The 26,332-nt window shown below is 40.4% G+C and overlaps 1 protein-coding gene across 4 annotated transcripts in view; it reads left to right on the top strand.

Moving 5' to 3' along the window:
• The window catches only part of BTBD9 (BTB domain containing 9), a 149,365-nt gene that overhangs the window by 99,043 nt on the left and 23,990 nt on the right, over positions 1-26,332 (top strand). For all 4 annotated transcript variants that reach the window (XM_075412801.1, XM_075412799.1, XM_075412800.1 and 1 more), the window contains 2 exons: positions 2,761-2,950; positions 12,582-12,689. In XM_075412801.1, the coding sequence (XP_075268916.1) occupies positions 2,761-2,950; positions 12,582-12,689 (298 nt within the window). The remainder of the gene's footprint in view (positions 1-2,760; positions 2,951-12,581; positions 12,690-26,332) is intronic.

Below are 26,332 nucleotides of genomic sequence, written 5' to 3'. Positions count from 1 at the left end.
CCCTTAGGCCATGCCTTGAAAATGACAATCCTTTATAAAAATACTGTTACTAGCATTAAATACACTGCCAAGCTGTTCATTGCTCCATGCTGCAGCAGAAGACCACGAGACAAGAAAGAAAGTCTTAATAAATGTTTTGATGCTGGTGTCCTGTAACCTCAATCATCTTCTCCTTTTGTTTGCTTGCAGAGTGTGTGTGCTTTGCTAATGCACATCTTTTCTGTTCTGCAAGAGCAAATTGGATTTGTCAGAGCAAAACTGCTGTATGAACAGTGGGAAAAAAAGAATTTCTGTATTTGTAATCCCCTCTTTTGTTTTCTTTTATAACGTTGTTTACTGTAAAAGCTGGATAGCTGGTGGATTAAAAAAAAAGAAAGAAAAATAGAAACAAGACTGCTGGTTTGGCAATATGTTTTTGTAAACAAGTGACCTAAATTGAAACAGAAATTCTAACGGGGAAAAAGGAAAGAGAACCAGAAGACTTGAAAATACAGCCCAGAGTCCCCACCAGATGGTACTTTTAATAAATTTATCAAGCGGATATGAAAGATGATAATGAACCTTCGAAATAGGGAGTGGCAGATCCCCCTAGAGAGAAGGAGCAGTATGGCACCTTCTGCACACTGCAATTAGTTAGAATCACTTTCTAATTAACTGTTGTAAGGAGAAACGCAGAATTGTATTGAAACCAGACGAAGGCAGTTTCTGTGTGGTTGTTTAGCAGTTTGGCTCATCAGGGTAACATCTTCTTAGGAGGTCACGGATTAGTGTAGAAATCTAAATGTGGGAAGGAGCAGGATGATGCTCACAGGGCGTGCAGGTAAAACATGGGATGAACTGAGCTGTACTGGGTTCAGTTAATGCCTTACATAGCGCAGAGGGTGTCCAGAATATGCCACAGAGCCACAGCGTGAACATTGATGTTAACACTTCATCTTTTACTTGTTTTTTTTTAACCTAGACTTCAGTAGCTTACTCTTTCTACAAGAAGTAGCAATATATAGTAGATGCTTTAATGCCTGTATAAAATGGATACTCAGAGAAGTTCCCTTACTGCCAGGGAAGAGGGGAAGAGGAAAGGAAGCCAAAGCAAACTTTATTTTGATGCCAGTACTCTTAGTTTGCATTCTTACTCTCTGCTTTATTCAGATTGCTCCCAGTGAAATACTTCTAATGTCTACCACCTGCTCCCTCATAAGAATCTGGGAATTTCTGAATGCGTCTTTTCAGTAATAGGCAATCAAGAGGATTCTTGAATAATAATGTGGTGGGTTTAGTAATTTTTTATGAGTGGAGACAATAGAACATTTGAGAGTGCAGTAGATTTTTCAGAAACCTTAGATTACTACTTGGCAAGGAGCTTGCACTTTTTACCCCTGTGTGCTTTATGGTGTGTTGGTTGGTTGGTGGTTTTCTTAATTCTGTGCTCGTGACGCCATTATCATGCTTAAAACAGAATCCTAGCTCTTCGTGGAAAATTAACTGTTTTGGATGCTGGAGACTCTTACAGTTAGCTCTGAAATTTCACATAGCTATATTTCAGCCATTTTCAGGTGTTGTAGTATTTTAAATATGTATTTTACAGGCAACTATTAGAAGTACGCAGTAAAGTTATCAGTGGGCAGTGGGCTTAAAATGGTATATTTGCATCTGTGCTATACATTTTTTTCTTTGAAAATTCAAATAGTGTCAGTTTTACATCTTCTGTATCTCTGATTTTTTTTTTTTTTTGTGCCGTTCTTGTTTTGGCTGGTTGGTTGTTCTTTTCATGTTTTTCAAAAGTGTTTGGTATGAGATACTGTGAATTTGGAAATTTTGTTAAATTTATCGTTGTCATTCAGATAATTTTTGTAACTTATTTCTTCCTCTCTTTTAAATTGCATCACCACACAGATAGGTTGTTCTTTAAATTGCATCACCACACAGATAGGTTGTCCTTTATCAGAGGCTGACAAACAAAATTTTAGCTTTGTTTTAATACAGCCTGTACTGAAAGAATTTTTGTTATTTAGATAAAACAAATCAGTGCTTTTAACATTGTCCTGCAAAAAAGAAAGCCTCAGCAGGCAACCTTGTTTTTTTACATGTTCAGAGAGTATCATTTTTCAGCCGTGTTAATATTATTTTTTTGATTGAGAGAGGTAATAGAGAAAGTTTGAAAAGCTGAGGAGGTGAGCTAAAAACTAAGCTTTTTAGGAAAGTGCTGGACCTGACCAGGGTGTCTGTCTTAAATACCACGTGCCCTTTTTTAAAAAAAAAAAAATGTTCATCTGTTATCTTGCTGGAAGGTGACGTTCAAAAAGCCTGGGATTCTCTCTGAATTACAGATAGAAAGAAAGTACTGTACTTGATTAAATGTTAACAAAGGGAAATAATAGATACTTACAAAAACAAGCATTGAAGCACTTGTAAAACAGTTTCATCATGAAAACAGGAAGAAGTTGTTTGAAAATTTCAAGTTTTGCTGGACAAGATTTTTTTTTTCCCCAATTGTATTAAAAGAGTGCTTTCATATCACCAAGACAGAAATCCGTCTATTAATTCACCAAGCAAGTCTGGGATCAATGCTATGAAAATTATCTGTACCACTTGATTCTGCTTCATAGTTCATGTTAAATAAGAATTAAATTTCCTAGTGTTGATCTTACTTTCATCCTTTTTTTTTTCTTTTGTCCCAGTTCTTTTCCAGAAATAAAGACCATTGGTATCTGAACTGTTTTCTGACTGTATGTCTGTCATCTTTGTGTTTTTAATTTACAGTTCCCACTGAAAACGTTGCAACAATTGCAGACTGTGCCAGTGTGATTGAGGGTGTAAGTCGCAGTCGCAATGCCTTATTGAATGGAGACACAAAAAACTATGACTGGGATTCTGGGTACACGTGCCATCAGCTTGGGAGCGGAGCTATTGTAGTACAGTTAGCACAGCCCTACATGATTGGATCTATACGGTAAGGGGGTTTATTTTTCTCTAAATTAAGAGCAACAGTGAAACTTCTGCTGAGCACAGTTATTTTCTTTAGAATATATGACATTTGGAAAAGAGAGTAATTAGGAGACTAGTAGTTGTCATTTGGCTTCTTACTTCAGTATAATGGGCATGTTAAAAATTAAATGTGTGAATTATATGTCAAGATTCAGCAGTGCAATTCCAGAAAATATTGTATTTCAGAGGCATAATAATAGTAATAGTTAAATTGTAAGATTAAAGGTATATACTTATATTAAAATAGAAATTTAATTGCATCTCACTTGCGGTTGAGGTAGGTGCAGTTCCTCATATCCACCTCATTGTAAAAACAGAGACATTTACTGAAGTCATCATCTCGAGTCAGCCAGGTTTCCTTTTCAATATACAATTAGTACCAGTTCTTACTTGAACATGGAGTGTATAATAAGGGTACAGTAACCTGAATATTGCGTTACTGTGTTGGATTGATGATGTGTTTATATCTGGGTTGAAGTTCACTGGGTTATTTCTACAGTGAATGTCTGTACACATATGAAGAATAAACTTTAATGTAGAAACTTTGGAAATAGATGGGACAGCGGGATTGTTCACAGGTGAAGACAAAAAAGTTCTTTCCAACTTCAGATTCTGTGACTGTAGATGTTTTTTCTATTTCATAAAATCAGACACAAAACCTTGTCTTACCGGTTTCCCATTCTTTGTAAATTTAGAGTCTGTCATCAGGGACTTAATTTGTATTCTCTGTGGCGATTTAAAAAAAGAGAGAGGTTTATGAAGTTAGAGTACCAGTGAGCAAAGGTTGAAACCCCAGGTGAGTTACTGGCTCACAAGAGAGACCATGTACATGGGTATGTATTGCTAGAAACTAGCTCGATGCCCTCTGCCTCTTAGAGTTGCCTCTTCAAACTGACTGGTGAACAAACGAGACTTTTTTAAAAAGCTGCTAAAAAGCTGTTTTATTACTGCCAATTTCTGGTTTGTGTGTTTTGGTTTTGGCTTGTGGCATTGTTATGGTGGTTACAAAACTTTGAAGATAAAGTTCAAAATCAGACATCCAGGCAAATCTCTAACCTCAAAAAGGTATTGTTTTGTCTGTATACTAACTATAGATGTTACGCATAATGCAAGTCCGATGTTGTTCTCACTGTGTGAAACAAGTTGAGTATGTATAGTTGGCAGCTTTCCATGCTCAATGTTTTCTGCTTTTGTGTTTGGTGTTTTCAGTGTTCAATTAAGTATTGCATCTCAAGCAGAAAAGCAGGAAGACACAGTGCTCAGATTTCTTAAAAGAGGTAATTGAAAATGTAATTACATCATTTTCATGCCACTTTAAACTTAAATTTAAGTAGCAGCAGAAGCTTTGGCCATATGAAGGAGTATGAGAAGAGTGTTTTAAGAAAAATGCATAGTTCCTCAGTTCACAGTCTCTGTCTTCCTGTCTTAACCATTTTCTGCTATCTTTTAGTTTGTGAATCATACCATCTTTGCGAGTCAGTGCAAAAAATTGACTTTCTTATATTCAGTACTGGGATGGTGTTTATTCTTGAGCAGATTTTTAATGTCTCATTATTAAATAGTGTTAAGTGAACTAGACTTTTGGTTGCCAAGAAATTATAATTGTATAATCAGCAAGTGTGTAGAGCAAATTGAAAAAAACCAAACAGACATTACATAATTTAAAACTAATAGGCATTAAGTCATTTTATGTGGTATTGCATTGTACAGACATAGGGTCAGAATCTCATCTTTCTTTGTCAGTTTTCTGCATGTATAGTACAAACAAGATTAATAGCTTGCCTTAAAATACAACAATAATAAACATCATCATCTAGGGTATCTTCTGGCAGAGGAGACTACCTGCATTGCCTAGAGACAGAAATACTAGCACTGTGTCATCTTCTCCTTTTTGTGTTCTGCCTAGAAGAGCAAGTGTTTGGAGTTGCAGGCACATCTGCTGCAGATCATAGGCAGCCAAGGGAATGGTTCCTCTTGGAGTGGGGAAGTGACATTTCACTATGTGGCAGCTACAACTTTGGCAAGGGTCGAGAGCATGTCCTGTACTGTGCAATGCTAAAGATGGTGACAGTGCTCTCTGTCTAGCGCCAGGAAATCTGTGACTAGTAGAGAAATCAAACTACGTATAAACATAGATTACAGCAAAAAGTCTTAATATTTCATCTTAATGAAAGCAAGATTTTTTGAACAGAGTGTCTTCCACAACTGATTGAACTGTATTCATTGCCTGTTGTCCTGCTGTTTGCTTGCTTGAAAAATCCCTTGATCTCACCCTGGTACCAAACAGAAAAAAGTCTTTCCAGGAGCATTTTCTTTAGGCTGGCTGCACACCGTGATGGCAGAGTGACATGAATTGCTCTGCCCCAGAAAATGAGTCATTAGATCTGTGGGTTTGGATTCTAAATAAATAATTAAGAATTAAAGTATGTATTTTTTTAAGTTCACAGGCCTGAATGTGCCATTGAATATATTTGTACCGAAGAGAGTAAATATATGAGCCTCTGAAAAAAAGGTAGTAGCTGCTTTTAGTCTATAGAAATTGGAATACCACTGGAGAGAGCCTCCAAGTCAGAACATGTTACCATGGCAACTAAATTATGAGTATGAAAAAAGCAGAAGAACTCTTGGTACTCAAATATGCGTTAGAAATGCATAGAGAGCTTAGTGTTTCAGGAGTATATCTTGTATGCATGCTTTCTGCAAAAGTCATCCCGTTGTCTTAGAATCTTAAAACCATTCAGATTAGAAGGGACTTGAGGAAGACATCTAGCCCAGCCTGTTCCTCAAAAGAGGGTCAGCTATGTATGAAGAACGACCCTACTCAAGGCTTTATGCACTCAGGTCTTGAAAACCTCCAAGGAAGGAAATTCCGCAACTTCTCTGGGTAGCCTGTTCCAATGTTTAATTATCCTCACAGTGTACATTCCCTTCCCCACCCCCCTCCCCGCTTCATGCAAGTCCTGTTTTCCTATGTCTCTAGTCCATCTGGATCATCCTGTTTCAGTTTTTGACTGTTGTCTTTTGTTTTTCCCATTATGCACCTCAATAAAGAGCCTGGCTCAGTCTTTTTGATAACCTGCTCTCAGGTATTGAAAAGCGCTGTTAGGTTCCTCCCCAAGCTTTCTTAGGTTAAACAAGCCAATTTCCTCAGCCTCTTGAACAGTGCATGTTCTCCAACCTCCAGAACATCTTGATGGTCCTCTGCTGGACTTGTTCAGGTCTATCGGTGTTGTATATGGGTCCAAAATGGGATGTAGTATGCTGGGTGTGATCTAACAAGTGTCAAATAAAGGAGCATAATCTCTTTCCCTTGTTCTGCTGGCTCAGTTCCTGTTGTCGGTAGCCTTCATTGCTGAGAAGGTACACAGGCAGCTAATGGCATCTTCGGTTCAACACGGCTCCCATGTCCTTTTTAGCACAGCCAGTCAGGCTGTGGCACTTACTACTGCAGTGGATTGGTCTGTATGAGATAGGAGATACAGCGTTTGAGCTTGTTGAATTTAATGAGATTCTTTCTGGCCCATGCCCTCAGTCTTCCCAGAGGCTGGCAATCTGTCCTGCTGAATGGCAGCCATACTCTCGAGTGTACTGATTGCATCCCACGGGTTGCTGTCATCTGCAAGCTTGATGAGGGCTCATTCCATCTCCTTGTCCAGGTCATTGATAAAGATACTAAACAGAATAGGTCCCAGAATAGACTCTACAAGAACTTCTCTTGCATCCAGTCTCCAAATGGACGATCAACTGTTGAACTACCTGTTCGCCTAAATAATCTAGCTGATTTTTACCCGTGTTGTGGTCTACCCATCTAAAGTCTAACATCCCAACTTGGATACAGGGATGCTATGGGAGACCATGTTGAAATCTTGTTAATATCAAATACTTTTTCAGGTACTCATGTATAAGTTTGGAGCTCTTGACTTCCATGTCAAAATTTACTCAGAAATTCTGAAACAGATGTAATGGTAGTCTGTGCTCAGTAGTATTTTCTAATAGAAAAGACCTGGAAAACTTGGGGGTTGGACTAGATGACCATTAAAGATCCTTTCCAACCCAAACTATTCTATTATTTCATTTTAAAATAATTGTAACTAAATACTGTCTTTTGGTTTATAGAAATAAAAACATTTTTTGATTTAAGAGGTTTAGTTTTTTATTAAGACTCCTACTTGGAACAGCTTACAAGATACTTGGAACAGTTAACAGAGAAAATGTTACTTCAGGTAGTTTTTCCACATTTTTGCCTGTGTGGGCAGAAAATAACCTTGCTGATTTTCCTTTCTGAAAAGTCCCTTATCAGTGACAGAAAAACTATTATATTTAATTAGGAACAGAAAGACAGCAGTTGGTGTGTTTAACATAGTAAACATAATTTAACTTTTAAATGGCTAAAACTTTCATGTTGAAAAGGCTGCCATATCACAGTAGCTCTCTGTTTAACTCTCCCTGCATTTCTCTGAAATAGAAAGGTAATACTGTTATGCAATCTTGGGCTGATAACTTCATAGGGGTGTTTTTTTCCTATGAATTTCTAAAAAAGAAAGAAAAAAACCTGAAAAAACATTGAACAGGATTTGTTATATTGTGTGTGGTGAAGGGAGACAGAATTCTTCTGCAGTGTAGTGGTTTTCACGTTAAAATAAATAGAAATATTTTGTGTCTTTGTAGAAGTAGATTAACCACTTATCCTGGTTTAATCTGAAGGCTTTGCTACTAATATGAATACATGATAGCCAACTGTTTTGCTTTTCATATTCAGAGTAATTCTTAAATTAACAAACAATACCAATTAGCTTTAATGTGTTTTCTGTTTGCTTATACCATCATCATATACATCTCTTATGCTTTCGAATTTTCCATACCACTTCTGCTTATGAAGATTTTCTTTCTTTGTGGCTCATTTTCTGTGCTTGCCTGCCTTGAGAGTGAAATTGTAACTCAGAATTAATGATCATATAAGCACATAGCAAATATGCAGGAATTTTGTCTCCTTTGTAGGATTCTAAAGAAAGATTGATTTCATACAAGATAACTGCTGAAGCATAAATATCTGCAGAAAATGAAAGGGGATTATAGACAATTGAAGGCAAAAAGGAAAACACAATTGTATAAAAAAAAAAAATCTTTCCATGCATTTTTAGGTTTACTTTCTTTTTCCCTATCTTTCAACAAGTATTGCTGCCTCAAGTTTTAATTTCTGTCTTTTGGCTTTCTGTAAGTATGCAAGCAGTTTATGAACACAGTACTATCAAATATTTATACCGTATGTGGTAACTGCTGACTTACAGTGCTCAGGAAGCAGGTATCATCCTGCCAGGTGCACGACTCCTATTGTTTGGTATCCTGCCAACACCTTAAGTATATGTAGTTATACAGCAGTCTGAACTAAGCAGTGACAATCTGTTTTTATGGAAATCTAAGAATAGAAAGCAAGCAGAGACAGCTCAAAATGCTTGCATAAATGCAGAACAATCAATTATAGGGCAACACATGACGTTTAGGGGAATACTGTTAGGTAGCCAATATAATCAGTTTCCCACAACTGTAATGTGAAATGTTTATTCGAAAAGCTTTTATATTACAAAATGAGGCATTGTCAACATGTGATGTAAATAACAGTACAATATTAAATTATTAATAGGCTTACGCTTTAGATACCCAAAGAAGTGGCATATGAGAAGTTTGTTCAAATCTCACAGTGTTGCAGGGAGTGAGCTGGATAAAGCTTCGTTCCACTTTTCCTTCTGAATCCTGAGGGCAAGTTTTACTAACAAGAGCTAATTTAGCTTCTTATTCTAATATGGAAAGTCCTAGGAACACAGGCAATTTTGCTATGAACGGATGCATTTCCAATGACTGTAGTTCTGACTTTGTAAGTGGAATATTCTCCTTCCTGTCATTTAATACCTGTCTTGGCAAAACATAGCTTCCCTACAAAAGTTTAGCCTAGTGTTTTGCTTGGAATGTGTTTCAAAGATTACTGTACCTGGCATAAAAAGTGGCCCTTGTGCTCTGTGTGCACTGGTGAATATTCATGTAATCACCTGCAAGTTTTTCGCTGCTTATCCAGAAAGGCATTTCATGCAGAATAAATTCCAAGAGGGTTCTGTCATCAGTCTCCCTCCCTAATCTCTGCTAATAAAGCTACTGCAGGGAGGTGAAGAAAGAACTTTTTGTTTTCTTTCATAAGTCCCAGAGAAACAAAAATCTACATTTAGCATTCGTGTGAAGTCGCTTTGGGAAAGATTCTGCCAACTTTAATTCACTCATTGTTTGTTTTGTAATAATTCTAAGCCATATGCTTTTTTAAACGTATTTAACATGGGCTAGGTTGTTTTGGGAGAGAGCAATTACATAGATTCTTGAAAGGAACACATATGTCCTGTTAGCCTTTTGCTCTGAAGCAAAGCCAGTTGTGTTTTAATTACAGTATTGTTAGGTGAAATTAGTCACCAGTGTGCTTCTGATATTCAAACTCTTGATCATAGCTTTGAAAGCATGGATCAGGGAAACAACACTGAGCCCCCATGATGAAAAGGATCCTACTGAAAAGCATAATTAGCTACATTTTAATAGCCTTTTTAAAAGAAAACAAGTTTACATATATTTTTGCTTTTCCCTCTTTTTATCATTTAGAAGACTTAAATATCAATTCAGGATCTGTTGATTATTAGTGGTTACCAAATCCAGGATTTTAATCCATAAACTTTTTTTTATTAATTTTTTTTAAACAGAAAAAGCACTTCATTCAGTCTCTTCAGTATTTGGAGACCTTCGAGCTATAGAAATGCAGAAGAGGGAGGATCTGATGAAGCGGGGGGGGGTGTTGGAGTTGGGTGGTTTTGTTTTGAGGTGTGTAGGGGTTTTCTTAAGTCAGTTGTGATGCCACAGGCAACTGTTTTTATTTTTTTACGGTCAGCTCTGAATTTTTTGATTTGCAAATAGAGAGTATTAATATGTGCTAAAACACTTCTGTTAAAAGTGTTTTATTTTAGCTTCTTAAAGTTATTTTTGATAGCTTATTATTTTTTATAATATTAATGAGCTGGGTTCAGTTGAGAGGATCTAGGAACTTTATTTAAAATCTGCTTGTCCAGTAGACCTGATTCCACTTTGAATGCTGGGACTCCAAAATGTAGAAACAAACAAAAAAAAAGCTCAGCTTAATTGTTTTGAAAAGAAGGAAATAGCACTGTGTTTTAGGGCAAAGATACAGATGCACGTGTCCTTAATAACCACATTTTGGAGACAGTCCAGCTCCTGCCTGGGACAACACCTCTCTGGAAGAGGAAGGATTCTGCATTCAGCAACTGGCTAAGTCATTTTTTCTCCTCTAGCAGTGCTGTTTTTTTAAATGTTAAAAGTCAGCAAGAATTTTTGCAGTTATATTCCTCCCAGAAGAGGTAGCAGCGGAAAGCAAGAAAGACTTTCTCACCTGGAAGAAAGGAATTTATCATAAGAAACTTGGACACTCTGCTGAAAGGTGCTTAAAGAGAGACAACTTGAAACTCTGTGCCTGAGAAAGTCTGTAGTGGGGTACGAGTTCCTTTTCATGTATGTCTCAGATATTTTCATTGACAGTAAGTGGATCACTATGTATTGCACTTTGAAAAATGTGAATCTGTAGAAGTTCTTCCTCACAGCTGGAGATTCACAGAATCACAGACTGGTAGGGGTTGGAAGGGACCTCTGTGGGTCATCTAGTCCAACCCCCCTGCCGAAGCAGGGTCACCTACAGCAGGCTGCAGAGGACCTTGTCCAGGCGGGTCTTGAATATCTCCAGAGAAGGAGACTCCACAACCCCTCTGGGCAGCCTGTTCCAGTTCTCCGTCACCCTCAGAGGGAAGAAGTTCTTCCTCATGTTCAGATGGGACTTCCTGTGCTTCAGTTTGTGCCCATTGTCCCTTGTCCTGTCGCTGGGCACCACTGAAAAGATTCCGGCCCCATCCTCCTGATACCTGCCCAGGTTATCTGTATTACTTGGCATTTGCACTTCTGTGTGCATGTGGCTGTAGTTATTCTCATTTAGATCATTGCTGCAGTTATAGCTGTTTTGGATAGCTAGCTGTGCATTGGTTATTTGACTGCAGCAGATTCATTTGCTTCTGTAATGAACAGTCAGATTTAAGCAGTAATTCTAGTAAGTGTTAGTTAACTTTGACAAGAGCCTGAGGATTAAGAGACAGCAGCAGTTGGTAACAGCCAATATATTGCAGTATTTATTTTCCATTGGTGTGTTGAGTAAGGATTCAGAGAGTAAGAGCTTTAACAAAAACAAAATTAGCAAACTTAATTTTCCATGACAGGTATAATGTGGATTCTTCACTTAAAATATTGCAATTCAACCTACCTTTGGGTAGGTTGATGAGAGAGCAGTATTTCAGAGAGTGGTAAATGCAGAAAGCTGGTTTTGCCTCCAGTCACCTCTAACTCAAATAGAAAATATTTTTGAAATTTTGGTTTTGATGTCAAATATGTCATTAAGTTTATATGAAAATAGGAAGAACAGCAGTTAATTTTTCTGAACTGTACTCTGCTAAGCAGTGGAGTGACACCAGCCAAGGATTTTATGTAAAATGTTGGCAAAACCACAACTATTAATCAAAATATGGCCAACATTTAACTGTTTCTAAAGAAGAAACTGCAGAGTGTCTGCCTCTGTTCTGGCCAGTCTCTTGCCCCCTTAAGTTGTGTAAATACCCTCTTTTCATTTGTGGATGCTTCATTGTTAAAAAATGATGCTCCATATTGTTTTGCAAACATGCTGGATAGAATTTTTCATGGTTTTTGCTAAAGAAGGCATTCTGTGCTGGGTATCTTTAAGTGCATGTATCTCAATGGTTTTTGAGAATGTTATGCTTGCGTTAAATCACATCCCTGATGCTTGAGATCTTACTTTCTGTGAGATGAGTGTGGAAATTGAACGTCATTCAATACATCATTTAGTGCCCTTCCTGAGGAGGTGCATGTTGGTTGGAATGAGTATGGAAGTTCTTGAGACCTCTGTTTTCTTCCTTTTTCTCCTGTCTTTTTAGCAATTCGGTCAAGAGTTCATTGCCTTTTTCCTTATATTATGATGAACGAGGACTGGGAATTCCCATTTTCCTACTTGCATTTTTTATTTAGTATTTCTGATTTATTTGTCAGAAAAAGGAGAGTGCAGTTGAGAAGACAGTGTAATCTTTTTAGTCACCAGAATCTGTTTTCTTTCCCCTTTTACACTGACCTTTCCAAACAGATCTTTGGTTCAGGTTTAAAGCAGGCAGTGCCACATGCCAAATAAATTGGTTTGTTTATTGACTTTCAAACAGATTAAAAGTAGTTGGCTGAATGTAATAAATTAATGCTAGTAAGAGTAAGACGGGAATTATATATAAGCCTGTAAGTCTATTACTGGCCTTAGGATAATAAGAATAGAGACACTGAAGTTTGAGATGACAGAAACAGTAAAGAACTTGTTGAGCGTTAGAGGCACATTCTACAAGAAACAGTGAAATTTATAAAGAACTGAGTGGAGGAATCAAACGACTGGAAAACTTAAGCATCTTGGTTTAATGTTTATTTTATTTGCCACTCAACAACTTCTTCATACGTAGGTTGCTACTTTGGGACTGTGATGATCGGAGCTACAGCTACTACATTGAAGTTTCAACGAATCAGCAGCAGTGGACTATGGTGGCCGATCGCACAAAAATTTCCTGCAAGTAAGTTTAGTTTTTTCCACTTATTTGCACAAAGTCAGAACTGGAAACTGTTTGGGGGTTTTGTTTTGGTTGGTTTTTTATCCTTTTGTTCAGTAACTACATAGGTGACTTTTTGACAATGAAAAGAATCATCATTACATAACTTGCAGATTACTAACTCTAGACCCACGTAAGTACAACTTCAGGAGGTAACAGCTTCTAGTGTGGCTGAATATCTAGACTTTCAAACCAGAATCAAGTTCTGAAGATCCACATCAGTACTGGATCTTCAAACAATCAGTTTGATCATTCGTTCTCAGAAACAGTCTACCTACCATACCCTTGGTTTTGTGATCACTGGAATTTAAACCATGTTTCTTCAGCGTTCACGTGTTTATGGTGACCTTGGTGTCAAATCACCGCACCTTGAGAAGCATGGTAGGAGAGGAGAGAGAGCATGCTTGGTATAGGATTTTCTTAATCAAATGCCTTTCTCCCTTACCAAACCACATAAATGTAGTGTATGATATTTGAAGGGGGTGGGGAGAGTGAGGGTAGGGGCCAAGCTGTAACAAATCAAACGGTTACCTAAGCTTGACCTTGTTTCTGTTCAAAAGCAGAGTACCTGATTTATATATATATATATACACCTGACTCTGCTTTTCAACAGGACCCTTCCATAGCAAAAACATGCTTCTGAAAAAGAGATAAAAAAGAGGAAAAAAAAAAATTTCATTTTCATTTGTATAGTTAAATGGGGAGAAATTAGGCATGAATACTCTCCACATGTATACTCTCCGTTGGCTTTTCTGCAATTATTTCATCTGCTGTTAAAACCTGTTCTAGTATGGAAGAATAATTCAGTGTTGATAGCTGCCTGAAACCATCTGATAGTTTTAATTTGAAGTAGATGATATTTAAGGTCCCTTCCAACCCTTACCATTCTGTTTCTAACAAGTGACCCAGATACTTGTCATGGGACTGAAGAGACAGTCTGCAAACTTATACATTACATATCCAGAAGCCAGGTATGCTCAGCGTTCACTGAATGTTGACAGGATGTGATCTCCTGGCTGATCCCCGGCAAAGCTCAGGCTTACAAAAAATCTTACTTCCCTCCTCCAGTTTTCCACAAGATATGTTTTCTTGCCTGTCATTAGCTCATATGGGAACAGCTCCTACGTGTCCTTTATTTATGCCAACGAAAATAAAATTGATTTTACAGATTTAGAAATGTATCTCAGTTTGTCACATCAAGCAAGAGAGTTATTCAGTCCTTTCTAGGAGCACTGCTAATACCCATTTTTCTGAAGTTTATATTCCATCTCTTAACAAATAGTGAAATTCAGATGTGTTACAATGTGGTCTAGATGTATTGGGGCAGGAGAACTTGACGTGTCCTTTCCCTGTCTGTAAAGGGCAGAGTATTGATGAGCGCAAAACCTGGGTTCTGCCTGCAGGTCTGGAGAAAGAGTAAAGGAGATTTAATCATTCTCAAATGCATCTCAACATAATAGATAAGATTCATCTTTTTGTTTGCCTCCAGCAGTGGGAGCACTAAAAGGATGAAACCACGAGGGAGAGTCAGAATCAGAATCCTTGTACATTTTGAAACTGATAGCCTGTAACTGTCAAAAGGAGCGCTTAAGTATGCACAGTGCAGGTGGAATTGCTGGTTGACTGCCCAGTTCAAGTATCTACTCACCGTGTTCAAACCCCACATTTTTTACAAGTAGAGATACATCCCTGAAATAAAGATAGCTGCCTTCTCGTGGTATACTTCAAGATCTTGATTCAAAACATAGGTTCTCTGGAAGTTCTCAAAGCTGTGACTGCAGGAACTATTTTCACGTGTACTAGAGAATTGCATTTTGCCTAACTTTTTTGCTCTGACAGTCGTGCATCCAGCTGGCAAAATGCCGGTCTTTGATCTTGAAGTCTACAGACTTACAGTGTCCTACCACTGTCTATAACTATCTGCTCTAAACAAATACAAAGACCTGATCCTGAAGCTTAGAATTACAAAAGCTCAGTGGACTCCAGAACAATTTGATTTAACAAGGACTTGAAAACTGTAAAGAAAAAGCATCAGTTTGGAAAAATGTTACTTCTCTTTGAAAGTTTGCTATTCTCTCCAGTTACATTTAGATAGTATGTCATCTGTAACTGAGATAAGTTGAAAGGCTTGTGGCCCCCCACACCCCTGCCTCAATTTTCAGGTGATTTATTTGCATTTGAAAGCACTTCTTTCATGTTCAGTTTAAATCTCTTGCCCTTTATGATCAGCAAATTGGACTTTTTTTTTTACAGTCACACCACCACAGAAAAGAAAACCCTTTAAATATGTTTAATTTTCTTTTCAAGAAGGATTTGCAGAAATGCTGAAATGACTTCAGCTCATAAATTGCTTTGACTGTAATGGAAGTTTGATAACTACTTAGTATATAGATAGGTATATGTATCATATAGAAAAATACATGTGTACTATATATATTTATTATATATTTATTATATATTTTATATATTTAATATATAAAATACTGTATAACTGCCAAATGCTACAAAAGTTAGGACTGATCTGTAAAGTATAGAGGATTGTAATTGCATACAGTCAGAGCTAGACCACTTTTATTTTACTGAAAAATACTGAAACGTGGTACAGTGACCTAAAAAGCTATACTCTTAGTGCTCAAAAACAGTTGAATGTAGGCCACAAGAGACATCATCATTCAGTGACTCATGCATTGAATGAAGGCCCTCGCTTAAAATTGTTGAGCAAGGTTTTGATATGGCAATGGAGATGTCTTAATGAAGATGTAAAAAATGAACCAGTCACTGTTAGGAATATGTGAAGAACTGACTTTTTGGTTTCATCTGTATAAGTTTTTTGGGGAAAAAAGCATCTCAAAACAAATTGAAAATGTCGATTTGTTTGCCGTGAAAACAAACAAATTATTTTCACTTCATGTACTTTTAACAAGAACAACAAACAGAGGAGATGGAGTTGGATTTTAACCAAAATTAGAAGATGCTGTAGTAAGGCGGAGGTGTTAGTTTGTCTAGTTTGCTGTTACAGTATGTAATGGTAAAGATATGCCTGCTGGATGCAAGAGATACTATTTTTTCTGTCTCTGTCCTTTCTGTTACCATAAGTGCATTGGTATTTTGTGCAAACAGCACAGCTCCAGCAGAGAGAAATCTCCCTCCGAATGCCTTTTAGTCAAGTGATTCAGGCACTCCCCAAAGAAAAGTAAGAATCAAACTCGTGCACTGTGCTTGGGTTTGCCTCATGATCCAATTTATGCAGACAGTTAAAGATTCCTGTGTTCAGCAATTTGCCTTAACCAGGCTACAGTATAATGGGGTGGAAGCAGCAGTGCCCTCACCTCTTCATTCTCTGTATGTCTGTGAATGCTGCACCCCTCTCTCGCCTGCAAGAAATGAAACAAATCTTTGATGATGTGGTCAAATTTTGCAACTATTTTTTGTCTCAGACAAATCCTGATTTTTTTTTTTGATGAATACTTGGACAGCCTGAAAAGGACTAATCCTACGATGGCATAAAATTTGTCATCGCTTAGGCTTATGTGTCTTACGTGTCTTTTGTTTAAAGAAAATGAGAAGTGGTTACGTCTTTGCATGGGACTGTGATTGCCTGTTTGACTACAAGTACCTCTCGGAGCAGCAGTCAACTAAGAATCATTATACATGGATTCATGTCAGGCTAAAATGTTAACTCTTTCCAAAAAGTGTGCTCCGAATTATGTCTGTTTCTCTTACAAATTTTGGAGGTGTGAATACAGTCGTAAGTGATTCATAAGGTCTTGAAATCTTGGGTTTGCCCTTTCTGACATTAGTTCTGTGTGTAATATACTGCAGTAGACTCCAGAAGAATAACTCACTGGCTTTTCTGTGTAGGATATGCTGTAGTAGCAAATTAAAGTGGATGGTGTTAAAACTCAGGAGAATTTCACAGGGGCACACATTTGAACAGACGGAATACTTGCAATGAGAAAATCTACTTTGCTAGTAATATTCTCTATTCACTTTCCTGTCTTCAAAGACATGTGGATAAGAGTTGTTCCCATTGCTGTTTGCTGCCTGGCTTTACGTCCACCCAGTCTTTTCAGTGGTGTTACAGTCCTCTGTGAAAGCCATTAGCGTGCTGTCTCACAAGTGTCCTGCGAGGTCTCCGAATGATTTTGCTGAATCTCTGGCACAAGGGGGCAGGATGAACCATAAGAGGTAGCAAACATAGACCTCAGCAGACACCTTTGATCAGTAAGTGGCAAGCAAAACACTGAGAAAGAAAATTAAATTATGTTTAAATAGCATATATTGGTTTTGGCAGTCTACTGAAGCATGAACCTTTAAACTATCACTATGCTGCTTTGGGTTGTTTTAATGGTATTTTTAATGTAGTATTTTGTGTAAATTAATAATTCAATGCTGAAAGCCAGGAACTGACAGACTGTTCCTAACCTCCTCTTCTCCCAGTTTTAAAAGACTGAAGACAGAAACTGGATGTCTGCTCTCTTCACAGGGGAAGCTTGTGTACCTTCCCTAAGTGAGAGGCAATTAATGCTTACTGGTTGTGTAATTGTCAATTTTCAAATGCTTTATGGAGGCTCTTTTTTTTTTTCTTTTCACCATAAGCTGTTTTTCTCTGCACAGTATGACAGTAATGAAAAACAGTTGTGTTCCATTCTATTTTCTAAAACATTTATGGTAAGTGGGCTTGAGCATGTTAGTGTCAAACAATAGAGACCTGCACTGGTTAGAAGAATTTGCTGACAAAGAGTCTGAAAGGCAAATGAAAAACAGAAGATACCAAAGGCCAGTAGGAGTCAGACCTCAGAGTTAGTGACACCTTTGATAAAATAAGCCCTGTAAAGACAAATAAGAAACAGGCTATCATGGCAGCTATCAACTCAGTATCATTCTTTAAAGTTCTCTTGTGTAGTCACCGTGAAGTGGACCTAATCCGTTGGCAGCAGACATACCGTGTTTGATTCCCCAGTAGGAAAAAAGGGTCTAATACTCTGATAGAATTTGGGAGAGAATGCTGTTTGTTGATGGGCAGTTCTAAGGCAGTTGGTATCAATTGTCTGTATGGCTGGATTGGGACAGTTTTATGGTTTTCTTTTGGAGGGCATGACTTCATTTTCAGAAGGTTTATAACATATTGAAGTATATCTTTTTTTTCTTTTTCCCCTGCTGGGCTCATTGTTTGTTATTCAGAGTATACTGCCGTTATGATAAATGTTTAAAAACTTCCAAACTTAATTTCACATTTCCATTGCTTATTATCTTTTTATTGTATAGCTGTTTCATATCCCAAATTCTTAGCTCAGTTGCCCTTAAGGTTTTTTTTCTGCAGTTTTTGTGTGAATGTTATTAGTACTTTTCACATGAAAAGCCCTTTGGGATATGGATGCAGGATTCATTAACAAAATTTATTAATTGTCTTCTGATTGATTTTTTTTCAAGAATAATTTTCAACTTTGAGGTTTACTGCTCTTGTCCAGCATTTCATATTTCTGTCCTATGGTGTACTATGTGAATTTCCAGTTTTCAGGCACTGATGTATTTCCTTTGGTAATAAATCGCAGGTAAAGAACACCTAGCAACATCTAAGTCATGCACTTAACAGTCTAAACTACTTCTCAGATGTACAGAAAAGTGTTTTCTGTGATATCTAAGGACTTCAAGTGAGAAAATACTTCTGCTTTATACAATGTTAGTTGCAAACTCAATTTTTAATTTTTTTTTTTTCCTGGGTATACTTTTGTGAAACCAGACTAATCTTATCAAGATGTGATTATTTGTTTTGCTAGAGAGATAATATTTGAAATGTGTGAATACCTTTCCTCATAACTGCACGTGGCACATTACGTACTCATATTTGTAGTTCCTTATATTTAGCCACAAACATAGCAGCTTTTTCCTACTCTGTTTTTCTAGTTCCACCACTTCACTCTATGATCCCATCTCTATAATTCCTTCACACCCATTATCATCTGTCATTCTTCTCCTTAACCACTTTCATAGGACTGTTTTCTCTATAATAAAACATCTTGAACATTACTCGGCCCTCTTGCCTTACCAACTGCCTGTATGCTCACATCACTTTTTATGTTGCTTTCCATCAGTATTGCTTGTATCTACTGTCCTGTCATATCAAGAATGGCAAAAATAAGGATTATACAAAAATTAGGAAAAATGTTAATTCTGTCTCATGCCTGAGCTCCCAAGTGGTGGGGTGGAACAGGATAAAAGGCATTGGTCTTGTGCCTGCGATGTGGAACAGGGTTTTGGACCACACTTCATCCTATTTTACATGAAGTTATTTTCATAACAAAACTATTCTCGTCCCTCTTCTGTCAAACAGTGTAGTTCAACCCTGGTTCATCCCATTTTACGTGAAGCAGATTTCACAGCAACTCTGTGAAATCCAAATGCCTCCTTCAGAGTTGCCGAACTCGGTGTAGCCACATTCATACAATAAAAAGATGAAATATATTCAAGCAAGATGTCTGGGAAATTGCTACATTGTTAAGCTCAATTTCAAGTCTCACTTCACAAAAATAAACTGAGGGTTCTCGTTAATCTGTTCATTATGTCGCTAGTAATGCCTACTGGAGCAAGTCAGACAGATATAAAGGGTCATTTTGTGTAATTACTGAGCTTAAAAGCCCTGAACAATAGAGGCATTGAAGTACATATTTTTCCATGTGTTTATATGCTCACATCTTGAAAGATTCTAATAAGGCAAAAGAAGAAAGAGGCTCCAGCTTCACAGACCTGCCTTATTAAGCACAAAGAATTAAAATTTCAGAGAGAAACCAGAGTTGTATTCTATTTGAGAGTGTTACGAGCCTCTCGGAAGTGTGGAAGCTCTGCGTCTGACATTTCATTTGCTAGCTTTTATTTTAGCTGAGTCTAATTTGATTGAAGAAAGATCTAACTTCTTTGAAGTTGTGTTTCTTAACGGTGATTCAGGATCACAAGAAGGTTTTCAAATTGTTAATTTGTCTTTTCTTTTTTCCACTTCTACCTTCAGTTTCTTGTGATTGCTTTTCAGCCACAAATATGCATGGATCTTTTGAATGCGTAGCGAGGAGTTGCAAACTGCAGTGTCTTGGTCTCCCTTGAGTGTTTTGCCATACACTTATTTCACTTCAGCTCTGCATGTGCCATACGCATTGAAGTTTTGCTTTGCTCCGTTGTGCCGTGCAGCTGGCATGTTCTCAGCTCCTCTTCACGCGCATAACTGTGAGGAGAGTGAAGAAAACATCACAGTAACTTTGACTTCAATTTGGATGTTAGCTCAGTTCTGCCTCAGACAAAATAAGCAATACCAAATAATACCCATAGTATGAGTACCTGGTTCTTTTAGGTACTGGATTTTTCTCGCATGCCATTGAAGACTTGAATGTCTCTTTGGAGGCCAGTAAAAGTTGTCAAGCAAATGATATAAATAGATGTATGTATTATTGCTTCATAATAGATCATCTAAAAAAACTTTTTTTTCAAAAAATTTTTTTTCAAAGTAAATAGTGGTAACTAAGTATGTGTAAAATATCTGTTGCATAGTCTTCTATTTAAAATAAAAATCAAAGCAAACATTCATTTCCTTTCATGAATTATTATTAGTCATTACTATAATTTTTATGATAATTATTACTTATTATTACATTGAAGTTCCAGTAGATATTAGACATCCCAATGGCTTCACCTTTTTGATTCTTGCCAGATGACTTTCTAAAGCTTCTGTGGTAAAATAGTAAGCTTTCAAGTTATTCTTATCACAAGAGATTACACTTTAAGCATAAGCTAGTTGTCACTCTTTACGGATAACCACTGCTTCTACTGTAAGCACTAGACACAGGAGGAGTTTTCAGTAAATGTATTTTCATTCTGCTTTGAAGAGGGAAAAGACAGTACTGAAGGAGAAGGAGGCCTCCTTAATTGTTTTATCAACCCCCAAATATGTTTCTGATATTCAGACATTTTTCCTTAATTCATTCATTCGTTTTTCTGATTGTCTTACTGCCTAGGTTGATATTTATAAATCATCTTTGGTTTGACCAGGAAGGGGTTTGTTTTCCGTATTGTGAAAGTGGATGGGATTTGGTCTTTCTGGTTTCTGTCTGCTGCACTCATTCTTGCATATTCTGCATTGGCCATTGTTTCATCTATATATTTATCTTTGCAAGTACTTAACTCAGTCTGAGAAAGGCCGCCTACTGCCAGAACTGTGCTTTCCTGCTACCTTGTACGTCATGTAAATCACCATGATGATGTGCCATGGTACTTTCGTCACAAGCTGTTACAGTCATTTATCTGTCTGAGATGAGACATGGCCTTCCTGTAGATTTCTTGCCTCCTGTCTTGATGCCTGTGACTTTTAAAAATCTATTAGTCCAACATGTGGTTACAATAAATTTGTCAAATTTGCATTCATTGACCACATTTAGTTTAGCAGTTATCAACGCAAGGTCGTGGGTTGGGTAATCAGGCTTGTCCTTAGCATTATTTCCATGCACAGCGCTCAGCATTGCCTTCCCTCTGACACAGCAACTTTTCTCACTCACTGTCCACTGGGCAACAGAGTGAAGACCTTCTTGCACACATACTTGTTTGAGATTTTGTTTGAGCATCCAGTTTCTAGAGCTTTCCAATAGGACTTTTTGTTGTAGTTTTACTTTTTTTTTCCTTAAAGACAATATGACTTTAAGCTATTTCACCAATTACTTTATGTGCATTGTGATGTTTTTTGGTAAGTCTGTCATTCTGAGACATCAACCATTTCATGGGCTTTTTGTTGCATACTTCACCTATGCCTTGTTTAGATTCAGATATGCTTCAGTGTCCGGGTCTTCGGCAACTATTGCCAACTCTGCTCAATGTAACCAAAATTGTCATTTTCTTACCAGGAGGAGAATTACTGCTCCTCTCTTGCATCCTGTAAAGTGAGGTTTTTTTCCCATCAGAACAGGAAAAATTTGCAGCTTCTGGGTAAGGACTCAACAATGGAGATTGCTGCTTTTATATTCCGTAGGATCTTACGGGAGTACGTTGGATTGCCTTCACTGAGCTGTAATATTCTTTCTTTTGAAAATGCCCGTGCATGCATGCGCATACCCACTTGCATGCAGGCACCCACATATATGCACACTCTCAGCACCTTTATAAATAAATATTACTGCAAAAACATTATCAAAATTACAGATGTCTCCTGTGAAACTGGCTCATTTATCTGCCTGAGATAAGAAAGGAATGCCTAATGCTCTGACTCAGCGGGGGCGGAGTCGAGTGTGACAGCGGCCAAACCCCCTCAGGGATAAGAGCAGCCCCCAGGGAGCGCGAGCGACCAGGAGCGCGGGCGAACAGAGCCGGCAAACAGAGGCGGCGCAGCAGCCCGGGAGCGGCGCAGCAGTTCGCGCAGGCAGGGCGAGCGGGGAAGGCGACAGGCAGGGTGCAGCCGCCCCTTCTGGCTACTCGAGTAGTGGGCATCGCCCTTCCAGGAGATATTCTAGCCATGGTTACCACCCGTGGTAAAGATGTGGCTCGAATGAGTGTGGGGACCCAGACGGAGGCCCCATGCAAGAACGCGGGTGTCCAGGTCTCTGGCTGCAGGGAGTGCCTGAGCCTGGCGCTCGTACCGGAGGACAGCAGAGACAACGGCTGTGTTCGGTGCGAGCAGGTGAATGACCTGCTCAGCCTGGTGGCAGAACTGAAGGAGGAAGTGGAGAGGCTGAGGAGCATCCGGGAGTGTGAGAGGGAGATCGACTGGTGGAGCCGCACCCTGCCCTCCCTGAGGCAGCGGCAGCAGGAGGCGGCTCCACAGAAAGCAGAGAACCCCCATCCCTCTTGCCACCGAGCAGAAAGAGGGGGCCTAAGAGTTGGGGGGGAATGGAAACAGGTCCCTGCTCGGGGGGGCAAGCGAATTTCCCCCCAGCCTCCCTCACCTGCTCAGTTGCCCTTAAGCAACAGGTATGGGGCTCTGGAATGTGAGGGACTGGCCACAGAGGATGTGGGTGAAGGTGAGGCTCCATCCAGGGGGTTGCCTAGACCGAGTCAGACAGCCCCACGTATTACAACTGCCTCAACTAAGAAAAAGAGGAGGGTCATTGTCATAGGTGATTCCCTTCTGAGGGGAACAGAGGGCCCGATCTGCCGACCGGACCCATCCCACAGGGAAGTCTGCTGCCTCCCTGGGGCCCGGGTGAGGGATGTTGCGAAGAAACTCCCTGGTCTGGTGCGGCCTTCTGATTACTACCCCCTCTTGGTAATGCAGGTTGGCGGAGACGAGGTAGCAGAAAGAAGTCCCAAGGCCATCAAAAGGGACTTCAGGGCACTGGGGCGACTGGTTGAGGGATCAGGGGCGCAGGTGGTGTTTTCCTCCATCCCATCAGTGGCAGGGGACAGCACTGAAAGGGGCAGGAAAACTCACCTGGTTAACAGGTGGCTCAGGGACTGGTGCCATAGGTCAAATTTTGGCTTTTTTGATCATGGGGAGGTATACACAGCACCGGGCCTGCTGGCAACAAGTGGAGTTCAGCTATCACAAAGGGGGAAAAGAATTCTTGGCCACGAGCTGGCGGGGCTCATTGAGAGGGCTTTAAACTAGGTTCGAAGGGGGAAGGGGATATTGCCCAGCTCACTAGGGATGAGCCTAGGCTTGGAGTGCCAAGGCCAGGGGTGAGATTGACAGCCCAGCTCAAGTGTGTTTACACCAATGCACGTAGTATGGCCAATAAACAGGAGGAGCTGGAAGCCATTATACAGCAGGACGGCTACGACTTGGTCGCCATCACAGAAACGTGGTGGGACAACTCGCATGACTGGCATGCTGTCATAGATGGCTACAGACTCTTTAGGAAAGACAGACCAACAAGGAGAGGTGGGGGAGTTGCTCTATATGTGAGGGAGCAACTGGAATGCATTGAGCTTGGCCTGGGGGCAAGTGAAGAAAGAGTTGAAAGCTTGTGGGTTAGAATTAAGGGACAGGCTCACACGGGTGACATTACGGTGGGTGTATACTACAGGCCACCTGACCAGGAGGAGGAGGTTGATGAAGCCTTCTACAGGCAGCTGCAAGCAGCCTCACAGTCACAGGCTCTGGTTCTCATGGGGGACTTCAACCACCCTGACATCAGCTGGGAAGACCATACAGCTAGGCAGGCGCAATCCAGGAGGTTCCTACAGAGCATCGATGATAACTTTCTGATGCAAGTGGTGGAGGAACCAACAAGGAAAGGCGCGCTGCTGGACCTTGTGTTAACAAACAAGGAGGGACTGGTGGAGGATGTGAAGGTTGGAGGTAGACTCGGCTGCAGTGACCATGAAATGGTCGAGTTCAGGATCCTGCGTGGAGGAAGCAGGGCGATAAGCAGGATCAAAACCCTGGACCTCAGGAGGGCTGACTTTGGCCTCTTCAAGGAGTTACTGGGAGGAATCCTGTGGGCCAGGGCTCTCGAAGGCAGGGGGGTCCATGAGTGCTGGTCGCTTTTTAAACAACACTTCTTCCATGCACAGGAGCAATGCATCCCCCTGAGAAAGAAATTTAGCAAAGGAGGAAGGAGACCTGCATGGTTAAAAAAGGAGCTTCTAGCGGAGATCAGGCAGAAGAGAAAGGTGCATGGCATGTGGAAAGAGGGACAGGCCACTTGGGAAGAGTACAGAAACGTAGTGAGAGCGTGCAGGGATGCGACGAGGAAGGCCAAGGCTCACCTGGAATTGAAGCTGGCAAGGGATGTCAAAAACAACAAGAAGGGCTTCTTCAACTACATCAGCAGCAAAAGGAAGGCTAGGGACAACGTGGGGCCGCTGCTGAATGAGGCGGGTGTCCTGGTGACAGAGGATGCGGAGAAGGCAGAGCTAATGAATGCCTTCTTTGCTTCAGTCTTCAGTGCTAAGACTGGCCCTCAGGAATCCCAGGCCCCGGAGGTAAGAGAGGAAGCCTACAGAGAGGATGACTTTCCCTTGGTCGAGGAGGACTGTGTGAGGGATCGCTTAAGCGATCTGGATGTCCACAAATCCATGGGCCCCGATGGAATGCACCCACGAGTGCTGAGGGAGCTGGCGGATGTCATTGCTGAGCCACTCTCCATCATCTTTGAGAGGTCCTGGAAGACAGGAGAGGTGCCCGAGGACTGGAGAAAGGCCAATGTCACTCCAATCTTCAAAAAGGGCAAGAAGGAGGACCCAGGGAACTACAGGCCGGTCAGCCTCACCTCCATCCCGGGAAAGGTGATGGAGCAGCTTATCCTGGAGGCCATCATGAAGCAAGTGGAAGAAAAGAAGGTTATCAGGAGTAGTCAGCATGGATTCACCAAGGGGAAATCATGCCTGACCAATCTGATAGCTTTCTACGATGACATGACTGGCTGGGTAGACGAAGGGAGAGCTGTGGATGTTATCTACCTTGACTTCAGCAAGGCTTTCGACACAGTCTCCCATGATATCCTCCTGGGGAAGCTGAGGAAGTGTGGGCTGGATGAGTGGTCGGTGAAGTGGATAGAGAACTGGCTGAATGGCAGAACTCAGAGGGTTGTCATCAGCGGCGCTGAGTCTAGTTGGAGGCTGGTGACAAGTGGAGTCCCTCAGGGGTCAGTACTGGGCCCAGTCTTGTTTAACTTCTTCATCAACGACCTGGATGAAGAGTTAGAATGTACCCTCAGCAAGTTTGCTGACGACACCAAACTGGGAGGTGTGGTAGATACACCAGAAGGCTGTGCTGCCATTCAGCGTGACCTGGATAGGCTGGAGAGCTGGGCAGAGAGGAACCTGATGAGGTTCAACAAGGGCAAGTGCAGGGTCCTGCACCTGGGGAGGAACAACCTCATGCACCAGTACAGGCTTGGGGTGGACCTGCTGGAGAGCAGCTCTGCGGAGAGCGACCTGGGTATCCTGGTGGACGACAGGTTAACTATGAGCCAGCAGTGTGCCCTGGCTGCCAAGAAGGCCAATGGGATCCTGGGGTGCATCAAGAAGAGTGTGGCCAGCAGGACAAGGGAGGTTCTCCTTCCCCTCTACACTGCCCTGGTGAGGCCTCATCTGGAGTACTGTGTCCAGTTCTGGGCTCCCCAGTTCAAGAAGGATGAAGAGCTACTGGAGAGAGTCCAGCGGAGGGCTACAAGGATGGTGAGGGGACTGGAGCATCTCCACTACGAGGAGAGATTGAGGGAACTGGGCTTGTTCAGCCTGAAGAAGAGAAGGCTGCGAGGGGACCTTATAAATGCCTACAAATATCTGAAGGGTGGGTGTCAGGAGGATGGGGCCAAGCTCTTTTCAGTGGTGCCCAGTGACAGGACAAGGGGTAATGGGCACAAACTGAGGCACAGGAAGTTCCGTCTGAACATGAGGAGGAACTTCTTCTCTCTGAGGGTGACGGAGCACTGGAACAGGCTGCCCAGGGAGGTTGTGGAGTCTCCTTCTCTGGAGATATTCAAGACCCGCCTGGACAAGGTCCTGTGCAGCCTGCTGTAGGTGACCCTGCTTCGGCGGGGGGGTTGGACTAGATGACCCACAGAGGTCCCTTCCAACCCCTACTATTCTGTGATTCTGTGATTCTGTGAACTGTTGTTTTGCAGTGATGTTTTTTTACTTTGAAATTCATTGTTGCAGAAGACCATCTAATAACTCAATGAATAGGA

Source organism: Opisthocomus hoazin, chromosome 2 (assembly GCF_030867145.1).
Source record: "Opisthocomus hoazin isolate bOpiHoa1 chromosome 2, bOpiHoa1.hap1, whole genome shotgun sequence".
Lineage (NCBI taxonomy): Eukaryota > Metazoa > Chordata > Aves > Opisthocomiformes > Opisthocomidae > Opisthocomus > Opisthocomus hoazin.
Note: the sequence above shows the minus strand (reverse complement) of the source record. Positions and strands in the feature narration are given on the sequence as shown.